The 17,478-nt window shown below is 35.9% G+C and overlaps 2 protein-coding genes across 2 annotated transcripts; both read left to right on the top strand.

Moving 5' to 3' along the window:
- The first annotated feature begins 127 nt into the window (after positions 1–127).
- Positions 128–5,592, top strand: LOC109215326 (probable inactive leucine-rich repeat receptor-like protein kinase At3g03770). Its single transcript, XM_019379367.1, has 7 exons — positions 128–2,004; positions 2,080–2,213; positions 2,723–2,966; positions 3,993–4,204; positions 4,291–4,316; positions 4,547–4,658; positions 4,979–5,592. The coding sequence occupies exons 1-7, from the start codon at positions 651–653 to the stop codon at positions 5,201–5,203; spliced, it is 2,307 nt and encodes a 768-aa protein (XP_019234912.1). The 5' UTR covers positions 128–650; the 3' UTR covers positions 5,204–5,592.
- A 498-nt stretch (positions 5,593–6,090) lies between these two features.
- LOC109215328 (triacylglycerol lipase 2-like) lies at positions 6,091–12,675 on the top strand. The gene is made up of 9 exons (XM_019379369.1): positions 6,091–6,489; positions 6,595–6,711; positions 10,410–10,550; positions 11,030–11,140; positions 11,225–11,368; positions 11,482–11,522; positions 11,631–11,710; positions 11,801–11,896; positions 12,085–12,675. Exons 1-9 carry the CDS (start codon positions 6,304–6,306, stop codon positions 12,405–12,407), a joined length of 1,239 nt encoding a protein of 412 aa, XP_019234914.1. The 5' UTR covers positions 6,091–6,303; the 3' UTR covers positions 12,408–12,675.
- Positions 12,676–17,478: the final 4,803 nt, after the last annotated feature.

The raw sequence follows: 17,478 nt of genomic DNA on the forward strand, positions 1-17,478 counted from the left end.
TAAGTCTGAGTCCGAATAAGATGATTAAACAAAATCCTCAAAACATAATATAATACTCCCTAGTAGTAATATATTATTTGAAACAGCTAAGGCCAAACAAACCTTCGTTTGCTAGCTATTTAAAACTGTCACATAGAGTAAACAATATTGAAGACTGTACTGGAGTGAGGAAGACTGAAAATACTAGTAGTAGTAATAAGAGCCGTTTTAAGTAAGAACCGAACCGGAGGGACGGTCACCACTCACCATTAATGGCAGAGACCTCAGGAAACCCGCGATAGACCACTCAATCATCTTCTGAATTGAATGCATGTTGCAATTAATGCCTTCTTCTGTCGGGTACTCTTATTCCAACTACTTCTCCATTTCTCTCCATTATATAAACACTTTTCTTCTTTTAATTCCACCTTTTTAGCCGTACAAATACCCATTTATTAGTGCTTCATTATAGAGCTCTCCCTTGGCTTGACCCCGGAGTGGGTTTATTATTCTTTTTGTTTTTCTATCTTTTTCTCTTCTCCCAATATATCTCTGCCAGGAAAAAGAAAAACATTCCTTTGATGTTCAGTTTAGCTTGTTTGTTTGCTTTTTTCTTAACGGGTATTTTTCAAGATTTGCATTTCTAGGTTCCATTTGAAGAAGACAGTTAAATGGGGTGGCTGAAGATATTTCTAACAGTTTTATTCATGTGGGGTTTCTTGATCCAAAATACTTATCAGTTAAGGTCCTATGAAACTGAAATTCTCCTTCAGTTGCGGAAGCACTTAGAATATCCAGTGCAGCTAGATGTTCTGGAGAATTACAATGATGACTTTTGCAATTTGGGTTCAACACTGAATATGAGCATTATTTGTCAGGATAACTCTGTTACTGAGCTCAAAATCAAGGGTGATAAGCTAGTTAAAGTCAACGAATTTCATGGTGTTGCAGTCTCAAACAATACCTTATCTGAACATTTCTCCGTTGAATCTTTTGTTACCACTTTGACGAGGTTGAGTAGTTTAAAGGTTCTAACTTTAGTTTCTTTAGGCATTTGGGGACCCCTCCCTGCTAAAATTCATCGGTTATCGTCCCTTGAAGTTTTGGATATGAGTTCTAATTTTCTTTATGGTTCAATTCCATTTGAGATGTCTACATTGGTGAAGCTTCATACTTTGACATTAGATGGCAATTTTTTCAATGATACTCTCCCTGATTGGTTGGATTTGTTGCCAAATATTACTATTTTAAGCATGAAAAATAACAGGTTGAAGGGTCAAATTCCTACTTCAATTACTAAAATTACGAGCCTTGCTGACATTGTTCTGTCACACAATGCACTTTCTGGTGAATTACCAGATTTAAGTGCCCTGTCTAATTTGCATTTGTTGGATTTAAGAGAAAATCATTTGGATTCTCAACTGCCACCCTTGCCACATGGATTGACAACTATTCTGCTAAGCAATAATGCTTTCTCAGGTGAGATTCCGGAAGAATTTTGCGAATTAAATCAGCTTCAACACCTAGATTTGTCGAATAATGCTCTTACTGGAAGGCCTCCTGCTGATTTGTTCTCTTTGCCAAGTATTAGTTACTTGAATTTAGCATTTAATGTTCTGAGCGGTTCGCTTCCTGAAAATCTCAATTGTGGGGGTGAACTTGGTTTTGTTGATATTTCTGATAATAGACTTGTTGGTGTGGTTCCTTCTTGCTTGAACGCCAGTTCAGATAATCGAATTGTTAAGGTTAGTGGAAATTGCTTGTCTGTTGATACTCAATATCAGCACTCGGAGTCTTATTGCAAAGAAGCAAATTTGGCAAAGAAACACAACACAGGAAAAGAGATAGCAATATTGGTAGGTGTTGTAGGGGGAACTGTAATATTTGTGGTGCTTTTGGCAGCTGTACTTCTCATCTTCTGTAGAAGACAGCAAGCGCATCACAATGTGGATCAGTACGTGTTTCCCAAAGCTGTGCATGATAATGCGCAACCTAATATTTCTGCTGAGCTCCTGGCAAATGCTAGTAAGTTGTAGTTTGACTTCATTTTTAACTTCAACTCTAAAAAGGCAGATTTTCTTTTAGCTTATTTTACCTCAGGAATCATTTCTCAAGCGGCAGCACTAGGATCACAAGGTGCCCCATCATATCGGGTGTTCTCCATGGAAGAGTTGGAAGAAGCTACAGAAAACTTTAATAAATCAGCATTACTCGGTGAAGGCTCCATTGGAAAAGTACTTCTCTGAAACTATTTATGCTTCCAAACTAGGGCATAGGATATTGTTTCCTTGCATATACCCTTTCAATAGTCATAGTATCTTTTTCCGGAAAATATATATTTTTGCTAAAATAAGTTCTCATCCATATGATGCATACTAACTCGTATCAGACACTGAAATGGATGTACAAGTCACCAAGCAGTGGATTAAACAGTTTTTTTTCTCTTTATGATCGATTTTCTATGTGCATAAATGTTGTATTCTTTATATATGCATCTTGACTCTGCAATTTAATACCATCGAATGGTGGTCAAGTAAAGAGTAATGCACATTTTGATTCGGCACACACTGAACTTAATGACAGTTAATATTAATGAGGACGCCCTTGCATTGCTTACGTAAAGTGCATGTGCAGTTAGTCGATGCCTCTTCAAGCCCTTTTTTTGTTGTTCCAAGCTATTTCTTTTTGGGGCTTAAAAGTGGACAATTTTGTTTAGTGTCTTTAACATTTCTCTCCATCTCAGATTTACAAGGGAAAATTAGAGAATGGAACCCATGTTACTGTAAGAGAATTGAATGTTTATAGAAGATGCACTAGTTGGAACCTCAAACTTCGAATGGATTTGCTATCAAAGTTTCACCACCCACATTTAGTAAGCCTTCTGGGTCACTGCATTGATGGTGGAGCGCAAGATGACTCAACTGTCCACAGACTTTTTCTGGTTTATGAATTTATTCCTTGTGGAAATTTGCGTGCTCGTCTTTCAGGTCAGTGGTATAAATGTTTCAGTACGAACATTTGCATAGATATATAGAGATATACTTGATTGAATATCAAAAGGTACAGGCATATTGCTGGTAGTTTTTGTAGGAGGAGAAACACGTGAATTCATTGCTTTCTTTTGTATTTTTTTGCCGGTGAGAATAAATACAGCATTATAGTATTTTATAAAGATGTGGCACCAATAATTTTCTCACCAGAAATCATCAAGTACCATAAGTAGAGGGGTCAAAGAAAGAGAACTGCGAGTCTGGTGATTCTGTTTTGTGCATGAGTTCATCTTGGAGCGCTCATGTTTGATAATTCAGAAAGTTTGTTCATGAATCATGCTTCTGCTTTCCAACTTAACTAGAAAATGAGGAGTACTTTTAGATAAGTAGTCAATAGCAAGGAGAAAGTAACTTGATGAAGTACTTGTTGAAATCCAATACATGAAAATTAACACAACTGTTGCAGTTATTGATATTCATGTTCGCGTCACTCTACAGTCTACATTTACTTCAACTAAGAGCGATTAATGATTGTTGATTTGACTCTTTAAGCCAAATACCAGCTGTTCAAGACACTGCCTCAAAGCTCCATTTAGTAGGAGGTGGCACATTATGCTAGTTGAATAAAAAGTATTTTTGTTTTTCAGGATCGTCTGGGTAGTTTCTTTCCCTCTGTTTATCCAAGCTTGAGATCTGAAATTTTACAATGAAGTGAAAAGCAATTAGTGTAGTTTGATGAAACAATCATTAGCATTTCAAGTATCTATATGGATAAAAGCAATTTATGTTAGCATTTCGTTAATTTGTGGAGATATACACGTATTACTTACCTGTTCAAAAATATTATGGAGATATACATGATCATACGTTCTTTGTATGGTTTGTGGGCTGACACTTGCACTGCAAAATGCTTTGGCGCCTAATTTTATTTTTGTTGTTCTTCATTTTTATCTATCCTGATATGTCCAATGAACTATAGGGAATACATGTTGAGCTTGTGTAAATCATCATGGTTACTTGCAGAAACTACTCCAGGAAAGGTCCTCAAGTGGTCAGACAGGTTGGCAATTCTGATTGGTGTTGCCAAGTCTGTTCACTTTCTCCACACTGGCGTAATTCCTCCTTCATATGGAAATAGCTTGAAGACAAACAATATACTGCTTGACGAGCATCAGATTGCAAAACTTAGTGATTATGGAATGTCAATCCTTATGGAAGAAAGTGAAAAAGTTGAGGTATGTTAAAATGATATTCAGATGATCAAGGTTATATGTTTTATGGCGACAGTGTAATATCTGATACTGATGATTTCCTTTTTCAGGCAAAAGGAGATGGCTACAACTCCTGGTATGCAACTCTTTCCTCAAATAGAATTGCAGAGTAGTCTGTTCGCTACTTGTATTCCTAGTACAACTGTGATATATATTTTCCTTTATTGCCTCTTCTGACTATGGCATCCCTTAGAGGATAGATGGAAATGCTTCTCAATGACAGTTCAATCATGTCAAGCAGAGACATTTATTCTCAACTATAGCTGTTGGTAAGATTCAATTTTCCTGCATTTTTTTCTTATGCAGGCACATGACTAAGAAAGAAGATGATGTGTATAACTTTGGTTTCATATTACTGGAGTCGCTGGTGGGTCCTATAGTTAGTGGAAAAGGAGAAACTTTTTTGCTTAATGAAATGGTACGCGACTGCTAATTTTGATATGCAACTCCTTTCTCATTGATAGTAGCATATATTGTGAATCACAAACCTTCTTTCCATCTCTTGCAATATGGAGCAACTTACAAACGTTGTTCCTGTTCAAGACTCTGGTTGCTGTAAATTTAAAATAACAGATCCCAAAATTCACTTAATACTCATAATTCACTCTGTAGTTGACACAAGATTATGTTTGCGACAAGATTTAAACTTTCACTGGTTCCAGCATGTCAAAAGTTTGTAGTACGTGACCTACTTTGAGTTGCAAGGTAAGCAGTCAGAATGTTCTTTTTGGATGACAGGCATCCTTTGGTAGCCAAGATGGTCGGCGCAGAATTGTAGATCCAGCTGTGCTAATCACTAGCTCGCAGGAGTCTTTGTCAATTGTAATATCCATCACCAACAAATGCATAGCTCCTGAGTCACTGAGCCGCCCCTCATTTGAGGATGTCCTCTGGAACCTGCAGTATGCAGCTCAAGTCCAGGCTACAGCCGATGCAGATCAAAGATCTGATGCAACTTCATAGTCATGAGGTATTCAAGAAATTCAACCGCATCTCATCAGTAATTTTTGCTCATGGCATGAGCTCCTCGTGCTGCTGTCTCGAGTGGGAGTTGAGTTAGCTGACTTCACTATGTTTGTGGGAGCACAAAATGAATGCAACCCTCAGCCTCATTCATGTACAAACTTCTTGTCCTCGCTTTCTTTTCCTTTGTATAAAAGTGTAAATTCGTCGATTCTTTGAATTTTAGAATGTAGAAGTAGGTGATGCTGTAAAACACACCTAGGCTTCACATGAACTTGTATTACCTTCCTTCAGAATGGATAGAAAAGAAACAGATATAGCTTATGTTTCTTCCGCAGGGCGATATATCGAAGTCCCAAATGACAAAAGAGGAAAAATCATGGAAACAAGATACTGTGATTGTACTACTATACGATTTCTGTTTCCTCTTATGTTATTTCATGCTTAATTGGTGTATTAAGCTAATAAACTGCCGCTGTTCTCAACAAAGAGAAAAAATGCAGTACAAAGATCTCATCTGTTCATCATGTTGATGAGAGTGGATTCTGAAATCATTAATCTGATTATGTATTTAAGAAAGTCATTACTAATCCAGTTGATCAATCATATAAATAGTTCCTGCTTCTCCTCAATCCCTTCCCTTTCGAAGGACAAAAATTAAATACTGTACTTTTCTCTAAGTACCAAAAAGAATGGCACCATTATTACTTAAAGAGCTAAACATGTATTTTTAACTATGAAATTAAAAGCTTTTTTTTGCTATAAAGATGGTAGCTTATATAAAGGGTAGTTCCAATTACTAGGTGAATTTTAAAACTGAAGGTTTGGTGTACATCAAATTATTCTGAACTCCTCATTTTTGTCTTCTTTTGGGAGGGAGTAACAAATTCCAGCAGAAAAAGACCAAACTATGTTTCCACCTCTTTATTCCACAAATCCAAGAGACTGTGACTCTGTGTCTCCATTTTCCTTCTTTGTTTTTGTACAGCGCTCCCTGTTCTGTCCATCTCTCCCTATATATATATATATATATACTGCATACATCACCCTTCTCCACGACCGGCTCAGCTAATTAAACGTCCAATTAAGTTTATATAAGAATGGCGCCCCAAAACTCGCCGAGTCTAGGTATTTTAATCTTAGTGGCATTCGTCATATTAGTGGAACCATATCGAGCATTTGGCTCTAGCAGGGGAAATCCTTTCGGCTTGATCACCGATGATAATAGCGCTGGCTTGTGCGCCTCTGCCGTCATTGTTCATGGTTATAAGTGCCAGGAATTTGAGGTAATCAAGTGTTCAATAATTCAATTGTTCTCCAACTCTTGGCCAATTAAACGAGTGGATTTCTATAAAATGTACTAATGTGTTTTCTTTTTTCGCATATCTCAGGTAACAACTGATGACGGCTACATACTTAGCGTGCAAAGGATTCCCGAAGGGCGTGGAGGTGGTGGTGGTGGTGGGGCGAACCGGCCGCCAGTGTTGTTGCAGCACGGAGTTCTTGTGGTAAGCACCTTACAATGGCGCTACCTCTAGTACTATTTCACTACTGTTACACCCGTGACTCTATAATATAATTCAGCTACCCTTGTCATTTTCTATTTTCTAATAGTAACAAAAATGACGAGAGCGAGACTTGCTTAGCCTCTAATACGTATTTTGCAGTCTACCGGATCCAAGTTACTAGAAGATAAGCGAAGGATCAGTATTAATCATAAAACATCGAGGTTAATTTCAAAATTGCCAGACTGGTTAGTCCTCTAGCTAGAAAAATTGATTTTTTTTTAAATTATTAATTAATGCTTCACAATGGCTTAAGTGGGGTTTTTTTCATAGTTCTCTTAGGGCGTTTGGTTCGCAAACAAAGGTATAATATGGGGATAAAATAATAACGAAATTATCTAGTGCATATATTTTTATTATTAAATATTTGGTTTATTTGATTAAAAAATAAGACATGTGGGGTATGAGATAAGGAAAGCTAAATTTGCAAGGAAACAGACAATACAGATTATGGTTGCCTAAACATCAATTACTCCAAAATATACAAGGACATGTTAGGGGTGGACCTTGTCCCCAGTATCTTCATCTTTGTTACACATAGACATATGCGCGAATCTTTTGGCAAAGTGGGCATTTTAATAAGACTTGCGTGATTAAGCTTACACAATGTATTCAGTGTACTTACTCGATAATTTACACAATATTCGAAAATTTCGATCCTACCTTCATATTTTCATCAATCAGAATAATAAAACGAGAGAGCGTAAAAGTTTTAGCTTCGAGTTGAACGGAAGCATGTCAGAGAGTTCAGCTTCTTACTTTAATTTTAATGTATATATCTCAATTTGTAGTATAAGTTTCTTATCTCAAGTTATTTTCTTAATTGTGATTTTTTTGAGCTTTTATTTGTGGAATTGTGTTAGCAATTTAATATTCCATCAATCCCATTTTATGTTGTGTGTTTGATTTTGTACAAAGTTTAAAATGACGTGTATATTATAATAGTGATAGAGGGGACAAAATTATCAAACATAGAGCATTAAATTGCATTATACAATATTTCCCACCCTCTTCAAATTGCATTAAAATTCATGTAGAAAAGGCAAGATTCCTGATTTTATGTCGGACCCAATCATGTGCATAAATACCGCAGATTTTTGTCAACCGCAGACTCACATGTTGGCTGGGCTAGTATTGTAGGCTAGTACTCACGAGAAGGTAACTTGCCAAACGCAGATTTGTTTGTTTCTCCGCTTTGTTATATGCAGAGTGCCCATTACCACGGGTTTCAATGGATATTTGAAAACTGACTAAATCGATCGAACTATACCGTACCGAATCAATTTTTAGGTTTCTTTTAATAAAACCGTAAGTTTTTATATAAATCTATAACCATATCGATAATTAGGATAGGCTTTTTATTTTATGAAAATAAACCGAAAAAAATACGAACCGTATCGAATAAATTTAGATGTGAAAAATATATTTATATATTAAGTTTAAAAATAATAAAACAATAAATTTTCCTTTGGTCTTAGAATTATGAAAACAATTACAAGTCAAAAAGTAATAAACTCAAAATCATAATCCCCAAATCTATTATGCTACTCTCATTAAAACTAAATCATTTCCAGCATATTCACTAGCAAGATACAAGGTATTGTAGCGATTATGAGTAGCAAACTACAATGTATTGATTACGTTTTATTTCGTATGATTTAGATTTATCTTTTTGAATATTTAATCTTCTATAGACTTTATTCTTGAGTCTCAGTCCCAGCTTCGTTAGTACCTTTCCACTCGAGTGCTTTATATTTTCTTTATATTTATTTGTTTAGTTTCTTTTACGCTGTTGTAGAGTAGTTGATGGATCTATACTCTAGCTATCTTTCATATTTTCTTAATTCATAAAAATATCTAGAGAGTTTTGCTAAGCTCTATAAAAGTACGTATGTTATTGCATTCTACTTCTGGTAATGATTTTTATATGACATTTAAAAAAATACTGAAAATTTACCGAACTGTACCGATACCGAAGAAAAACCGATATGATTGAGACGGTTTCGAAAAGTCTAATATTGATTATACATAATAGAATAACCAAAAAATTGGTATGGTATAAAATTTATAAAATAATCGACGGAACCATATGCTTGTGAATTCGTACAACTGGATACTCTTTGAAGCTGTTATCAATTTTAACCTCACATTGATGAGGCAAAGCTTATCACTGCTAAACAAAGTAATATTCTTCCATTTAAATTTGTTTGATACAATATGGACATTTTCGAGTTAATTTTATCCATGGTCATTGAACTTTTGTATTTGTTACCTAAAAGTCAATTTTTTTTTGTTACGTAAAAATCATTTAACTTTGTGTTCATTACACAAAAGTTACTTTTCTTTCTTTTGTTACCCAAAAATCATTTGACTTTGCTCTAGTTATCACAGAAGTCACATTTTTACTTGAAAGGCTATTATGCCCTTGATATTATATAACCCTTCATATTTATATAATACCTTCTATATTATATACTACTATATAATATATTTTTACCTATGTATTTTATTTATAAATAAATAACTTAATATTATTTTATTTATTATTTTTATAATATATTCGAATATTTAATTTTTTCTTAACATTAATTTTCAAAATACATTAGTAGCGTTATAAAACAACTTTTTTCAGCAATTCTTTTTTTGAATTTAATTGACCGCCTTCAAAATACCGACCACACGTTAATGGTCGCGTTTTGGACGGTTATTGGCCATTACCGACCAACTTTGGTCGGTTTTTTTGGACGGGTTTTCTCGAATTTCTAGTAGTGTAATTTCTCAAATAACCGATTGCCCAGGTAAATCCCCAAGAATATATCCCCAGCTAAATTCGTATGTAGAGTTACCTAGGGATTTTCCTTCAGATTAACATATGATTTTTTCCTCATTTTCTTTGTTTGTTTACCTACGAATTTTCTCATGGAAATGTACTTGCCGATTTATTTCTCTACTAATATATATATTAAAGTTACTAACAAATTTAATAACACTACTAATATATCTTGAAAATTAATGTTAAGAAAAAATTAAATATATGAATATATTATAAAAATAATAAATAAAATAATATTAAGTTATTTTAATTATAAATAAAATACATAGGTAAAAATATATTATATAGTATATAATATAGAAGGTATTACACAAAAATGAAGGTTTATATAATGTCAAGGCATAATAGACTTTTCAATTAAAATGTGATTTTTGTGATAACTAGAGCAAAGTAAAATGATTTTTGTGTAACAAAAGAAAGAAAAGTGACTTTTGTGTAATGAACACAAAGTTAAATGATTTTTACGTAACAAAAAAAAAGAAAAGTTACTTTTGAGTAACAAACCTAAAAGTTCAATGACCATGGATAAAATTAACTCGACATTTTCATATAATTAGAAACAATTCCAATTTTACCTTTTCATTTTACCCCAACCGAATTCGATGCAAATTGTTGATGGGAGGGTGCTTTTATTACTTTATGCTACTATTTAGTTTATGTGTCAAAATTCTTTCTTTCTAGTTCTTCAATCAAAATATGTCAAGCAATTAAGGAGGAAGAAGTACAATCTACAATAAGTTGAAGAATATTTCAATTTTAATACACTGCAACCGTATGAAGGAAGCAAAATTTGGTCATTGTTTTTCAGGATGGAGTAACATGGCTGCAGAATTCACCAGAACAATCACCGGCGATGATCTTGGCAGATAATGGCTTCGATGTTTGGATTTCCAACATCAGGGGAACCAGATACAGCTGTCGCCATGTAACTCTTGATCCTAACAGCCCGGTATCTCCTTCGATTCATCCTCAATGAACTACACATCTTTTAGTGCTTGCAAAACTGATAAAAAAGAATGAGAGAACAAAACAAAGAAAAAAAGGGGTTGTCTGGTTAAGTTACTAGTTATGCCGGAATTATAATGCATGAATTATTTATGCGGTAGTGAAAGGATTGTCATACATGAATTACTTACTTTAAAAAGAATATGTTGTCCTTACATAGTTTAATCGCCACATTACTAATGCACGTACTTTTATTCCACATTATGCTTCTCATAAAATAATAGTACTACATAAGTCTCCACAACTTAATATTGATAGTATCTGTTATCGGCAACCAGATACTATATTAGCCATGCGGTGATTGTTTTTTTCTTATGCAGCCAACCAAATAACATCGTATTATATGCAGAATGTTATGAAGGGATTAATTGTTCCAATACCTCAACCAAACACACCCTAAGGTTTTTTCATTCTGGTTTACAGGACTACTGGAATTGGACATGGGATGATCTTGTCGTCCATGATTTACCTACCGTCATTGATCTTGTTGTCCAACAAACTGGGCAGAAGATTCACTATATTGGCCATTCAATGGTAAGTTCAGAAGATGACACAACATTAGTTTGAGCGTTTTATATGGTGTAATAACTCTGATCTGGCTATTTTTTTAATTGACAGGGAACTTTGATAGCTTTGGCATCCTTCTCAGAAGGAAGAAACCTAGAAAAGGTAAAATCAGCAGCCTTGCTCAGCCCAGTTGCTTATTTGAGCCATATGACCACTGCCCTCGGTGTAGTTGCTGCTAGAGCCTTTGTTAGCGAGGTCAGTGCAAACTTTTTAAAATTTATTTCTTTTATCTTTACATATTGCAAAGCTTAAGAGGAATTCACACATTTAGATGTTTTGATGATCTTTATGGTTTCCAATGTCAACAGATCACTACAATATTTGGTCTTGCAGAATTTAATCCAAGGGGGTAAAATTACTTCACCCTTCTACAACTAGTGTTCTTTGCTCTTCTTGATCTTCCTTTTTTTCTCCCATTTGTTTCCCATTTACCTGAATTGTTGACGCTGTGTGGCAGTGAGCCTGTATCCAATTTTCTTAAGGCCTTATGTGCTCAAGCTGGGGTGGACTGTTATGACTTGATAACTGCACTTACTGGTACTATTCTGCCATAGTTTTTTTATACTGATAGAGTCATTTGTAATGATCACTAGTGCAAATCTAAATAACTTCCCCCTATAAATATAGGGAAGAATTGCTGTGTAAATGCCACCACAGTCGAGCATTTCTTGAAGAACGAGCCCCAGTCTACATCAACTAAGAACCTTGTGCATTTGTCTCAGAGTAAGTTCATTTCTTAAGTGCTATATATCAGTCAGGCAATCAACTACGCTTTAGTTCTAAACTAGTAATTAGGATTGGCTCCAATATTCAACTATAATATGATTAATAGTACCTACACTCTACGATAACTAATGATACTGCGGAGCATCAAACTTCCTACTGCTTGTAACTATTTGAAATTCATGCAGCTGTTAGAGATGGTGTCTTGTCGAAATATGACTATGGGAGCAACGACTTCAATCAGGCGCACTACGGTGAAACCAAACCTCCCAAGTATAATTTGACCAACATCCCTCATGATCTACCCCTCTTTCTCAGCTATGGAGGCCAAGATGCACTGTCCGATGTTCAGGATGTTGAGACATTACTTGATTATCTTAAGTTCCACGACGTAGACAAGCTGCATGTTCAGTATATCAAGGATTTCGCTCATGCAGACTTCATCATTGGGATCACTGCTAAGGATATCGTCTATAACCAGATTATTGCCTTTTTCAGAAATCAAGGATAAACAGCCCTGCATCAAAGTGCATCTGATTGTATTAAAAGAATCACGAAAGTGGGAAGATAACTCAAGGAATGCTGATAGTGTTTTTTCATCTCTTTTAAAATCTCTGAGATTTTTGTGTTTGTAAATGATACAAAGTTTAATTTCCACACGCAACCCCCTATTTCTGGAAGAATATATATACAAGAATGATCATAATAAATGTAACTGTTTCTTTGTAGAATGACTTGACATATTTAAGTCTACAATGATAAAGCAAAACTCCTTATTAGACATACAGTAGAAAGTGCATTGGGCTCTGAAACAAAGTCAATTCATGTACTTCTATGCCTCAAGAAAAAGTGTAGATTTGCCATCTATTTTGAAGTCAATTATAACTTCCTCGTGCATTCCAGTCATTTGGCCTTTGGGATGTTGAACGATCCTATACCCCTCCCACAAAATATTTTTATTGAGAAAAAATAAGACTTCTTCAATGATATTTTATATGTAGGAATGTGAAACAAGAGTCTGAGTTTAAGTTCTATGAAATGACAATTATAACATTTTTTTACAGTTGTGTGGGTCAAAATCAAATTGAGGAAATTTGGCATGCAGAGATGATTATCATGAGTGATTTGCAAATCATGGGCAGTTTGACCGAGATCGACCAGTGATCAATGGAACGGGCAGCCAAGCGGTCAATCACGGCCGAGGTCGAGCTGCGTGGATAGAAGTAACAGCTAGTTTTGTATTGGGATCTTCGGAGGGAATATTCTATTGACTATTCTCTCTGTTTGTACTTTTAGGGTTCTTTGGAGATATTCCATATAAATAGAATGAGAGATAAGGCAAAAGGCATGTAATATTCCATATGATAAGAACTGTTTTGAAAAGGAAGCTCTCTAGATAAATACAAAGCAATTTTCTAAATAGATTCGACCTTTTTGGATTATCTCTTGTCATTTCCACCAGATCTGAGAAAGTATTCTATATTCTCTTATATTCTTGTCATCATCGCTGTCAGAGGAAGGAATCATCCATCTTATTCAATATTGGGTGAATCTTCCTCCTTATTTATATTTAATGCCACTTATTTAATATCCGATATTTCTAACATATTATTGTATTCGACGCATTTAATATTGGCACATTAAATCTGTCTCGCCACTGTCCACTTTATCTACACCGTTAACCTAAGATCTGTAATTATTAGCTTTAACTAAGATTAACCCCCTTTAGTAACTGATTAATTAGTTTAACCAAAGATTATCCTTTTTTGGTCAAACAATTTGACGCCGTCTGTGGGGATTTCCTAGTCAAAGTCCTAGTTCGTTTTAGATCTGAAAAAACAACAACAACAACAACGCAAAACCTCGTCTTTTCTTGCGTGCATAGTTTGACATGGCAGGTAATGGAGAAGAAAGGATGAAGGCAGTAGCCGATCTTACTACCAACCTCCTAAATACCATCAATGAGGCCACTGAAGCAGATGCTGAGGACATGACGCCAAACGCCTCCCCCAAGCGGAGTGGTCCACCCCTCCCTCATGGAAGCATCACAACCTCACATGGTAAAGGGGCCTCTACGTCCACAACGGAAGAGGCACCACCAGCGGTGAAAAAGCTGCTCAAAACGTGGCTGACAAGCACGCTAACCAGCACCCTCGACAAACCCGCCCAAAGGACGAACAGAGAGAATGCGAGAGTTTGCATCGTACCAGTGACAGACGAGCAGCTCGGCCCTTCTCCTATAACAGGTATTACTCACAACGTTAATAATGCAGGTGACGACACCCTCACAGCTATTTTGAGGAAGATGGAGGACATGGAGAACGAAAACAAAATGCTCCGAGACCAAATGAAAGAGCACCAAGAAAGGGTAGACAAAATACAAGGCGCCCCAAAACTCTTACCAAAAAGGGATGTCGGCCAGTTTGTTGAGCAGCCATATAGTGACGAAGTTGCACCACACGCCATACCTAAAACCTTCAAAATGACGTCGTACCTGAAAATATACGAAAGTACGACAGACCCTGAGGATCATGTGACTCACTACGTCACCGCAGTAAAAGGCAACGACCTCACCAAAAAACAAGTGTCTTATATATTGCTGAAAAAGTTCGGTGAAACCCTCACCGGGGGAGCGCTGACTTGGTATTCACAACTCCATGCACGCTCCATAGAGATGTTCGAGGAAATGGCTGACAAGTTTGTAAATGCCCATGCCGGAGCTAAGAAAGCAGAGGCGAGAGTAAATGACAAATTTGACATTAAACAGTCACCCGATGAAGGGCTGAGAGACTTCATCGCTCGATTCAACCGTGTGAGGATGACCTTACCAAATGTATCAGAAGGAACGACAGTAGCAGCTTTTCAAAATGGGTTAAATAGGAGCGGTTCGAGGTGACCAGAAAATTGTTGAGCCGACTCATGAAATATCCCCCGACTTCTTGGGACGAGATATACAATGCCTACTGCACCGAAGTACGAGCTACCAAAGACGACCTCAACGGGCCAACTCAACGGTTGACCTCAATGCAAATGGAATCCAGGAAAGACCGGAGAAACAACAACAGAAGAGACCATGCAGGCCCGTGACCCAACCGTGAAAGACATCAACCATATGTTAAAGCCGCCATCATACCGCCTCCCTATCACGGCGACGGCCTATCTAGGCCGCAAACAGGGACTTGTTGATACCCAATTTTTCCCTAAATATTTTTTATACATACATATAATTTCAAAATAGCATATATAAGCATGCCTAAGCAATTTTTTACAAATTTTTTTTCTATAATTTTAAAGGCTTCAAATTGATTTATTTCTTCCTTTTTTACTCATAAAATTTCCAATAATCATCCTTCAAATTATTTTTGTGGTAATTTAGCCATCTAATTTCTTTATTTATGCCAAAATATTGTTTAAATATTTTTAGTGAATTTTTTTTATAATTGCATTTGCATTTTTAAGCTAATTTGCATATATTTGCAGTACTAGTCCTATTAATGCATAATTACGTTGTTGATGCATAAAATGATAATTTATATTTTTAAAATGTTAAATAACTATTTTAAACCATTTTAGTACACGAAATTAGATTTTTGAAATCATTTATTATTTTTATAAATTATATAGTGTTTAAAATGGCTATTTAAAATATGGCCTAATTGCATTTGAATTTCAGCCCCAATACCCAACCCAATTTTGATTAGATTACCCAAGCCCAATACCCGTCTGACCCTAACAAATCTACTCGACCCGGCTCTTGTTAGATCCTGGCCTTTGATCATTTTGATCAACGGTCCAGATCTCCCATTACCTAAAATAAACTAACCTATACCCCCCCCCCCAAACCCTAACCATTTCCCACCTTACACCGCCGCCCTAAAATCCTCTCTGCTCTCAAACGCTCTCACCCTAACCCTAATCCCCAATCTCACTGACCCCCATCTATGGCTATCTCCGGCGACCTCTCACCACCTCTCAGGCCTCCAATGGCCTCTCTCATGTCATTTTTGCCATCTCTAAGGCCCTCAAGGGACCAGGGCTATGTCGACTTGCATCTAGGGTTCATCTCTCGCCTGTTCCAGGCCATTCCGGTGTGATTTTGAGCGAGATCGTCCTATATTAGCTACGATCTATGGTTTTCTAAACAGGTTTCTTCATCTCTGTATGGTTCTCTTCGACACCCTAATTTCTTTTCTAAAACCTCCTAGATCTGTATAGATCTAAGGTGATTTGAGTTTGTTTCCTATGAGTTTTACAATAGCCTTGAGTTTCTTTATAATAATCGTATGATTTCAAGTGATTTCATCTTTTTCTAAAATTAGGGTTTCCGGAATTTCTTTTTAAAATTTGTTTGATGATTCTTTGTGTTTAAACTTCTGCTTCTCATACATTTTGATTAATTTTATGAACCTGCTACAACCCTAGCCCGTTTGTACTGAAAACCCTAATTTTTGGGTTTCTTCGTTTGGTTTCTGGATATTGGTACATCTAATTGTGTTCTTGTCTTGGGTTCTTGTGACTTCTCGTGATTTTCTTGTCCTAATATGCTTCTACTGAATTTTCCTAGTTCGACCTTTCACTGATATTATGCACTTGTGTTCACACTGACCATTCATGCAAGACTTGTATACTTCTCCTTGAATAAATGTTGTTAAAATTATGTATCGATTCCTGACTACTCATGCTCTACTTCATTTTTATATGCTAAGCATGCTGCCTCTTTCATGACTTTCTGAACCCTTGATTACTCTGAATCCCTTATTTTCTGGTTTAATTTGAACCCTTTCCATTTAGCGTTTGATTCTTACCCCTTTACTCAATTTGATTGAATTTGCCTGCCTTAATTGTTTTTCCTTGCCTTGTTTGTATTCCGATGATTATTATTGATTTGTTTCCTCAATTAAACTGTTGTGCATTTACCCCTAATTACCTACTCTATGCTAAACTTTACGTTATTCTTTTCCTTAAATACTTAGTATATTTTACTGTTGATTGAACTGTCCCTTGATTAAGGGAAGATCTTGCTGATTTACGTGTGACTTCCCTGATTTACTACTTAATTGATCTCTTACCTTATTTGTCAAGCTTTTGATTTCTATATAAACCCCTCTCTCACTTTAAGTTCTGGACACAACGAACACTAGTTCAAAAACTCTCTCTTATACTTAAAGCTTTCTGCTTTTTTCTGTCACTGGCTACTTCCATTGAACTAGCCGGCTGTAAGCCAAGGCTAGTTATTGCACTACACTGCTCTATACTTTGTGTCTGCTCTCCTTAACTGGTATGTTTCTAATTGAGTTTTGAGAACCAAACCCTATGTGTTTTATCCCTGCACTAGTTCATCAATTGTGATTTCAACTTGTATTCTTGTTTATTTCTTTGCTCCGCATGTCTAAAACTTTGTCATGTTCAATGCATGTTTTACACTCTGCACTCCTTCCTATTTACTTCTTCACTTGGCATGCCTAAACTATATGTTTAATCCTATTCAAGATAGGCCAACTGTTATCTATGTCCTGACTATTTACTAAGTCTTTAAGATCCAAAGTGTTGCATGCAGTTTGTGACTATATGTTTCTCCTTTT

This window comes from Nicotiana attenuata, unplaced genomic scaffold (genome assembly GCF_001879085.1).
Source record: "Nicotiana attenuata strain UT unplaced genomic scaffold, NIATTr2, whole genome shotgun sequence".
Taxonomy (NCBI): Eukaryota; Viridiplantae; Streptophyta; class Magnoliopsida; order Solanales; family Solanaceae; genus Nicotiana; species Nicotiana attenuata.

What these genes read in the sequence shown, in the direction of transcription:
- LOC109215326 (XM_019379367.1), top strand. Translation starts at nt 651, where the DNA reads ATGGGGTGGCTGAAGATATTTCTAACAGTTTTATTCATGTGGGGTTTC. An exon ending in GGAGATGGCTACAACTCCTG is followed by an intron (nt 4,317 to 4,546) that starts GTATGCAACTCT and finishes TTTCTTATGCAG; the next exon opens with GCACATGACTAAGAAAGAAG. An exon ending in CTTTTTTGCTTAATGAAATG is followed by an intron (nt 4,659 to 4,978) that starts GTACGCGACTGC and finishes TTTGGATGACAG; the next exon opens with GCATCCTTTGGTAGCCAAGA.
- LOC109215328 (XM_019379369.1), top strand. Translation starts at nt 6,304, where the DNA reads ATGGCGCCCCAAAACTCGCCGAGTCTAGGTATTTTAATCTTAGTGGCA. An exon ending in ACTATATTGGCCATTCAATG is followed by an intron (nt 11,141 to 11,224) that starts GTAAGTTCAGAA and finishes TTTAATTGACAG; the next exon opens with GGAACTTTGATAGCTTTGGC. An exon ending in CTTGATAACTGCACTTACTG is followed by an intron (nt 11,711 to 11,800) that starts GTACTATTCTGC and finishes CTATAAATATAG; the next exon opens with GGAAGAATTGCTGTGTAAAT.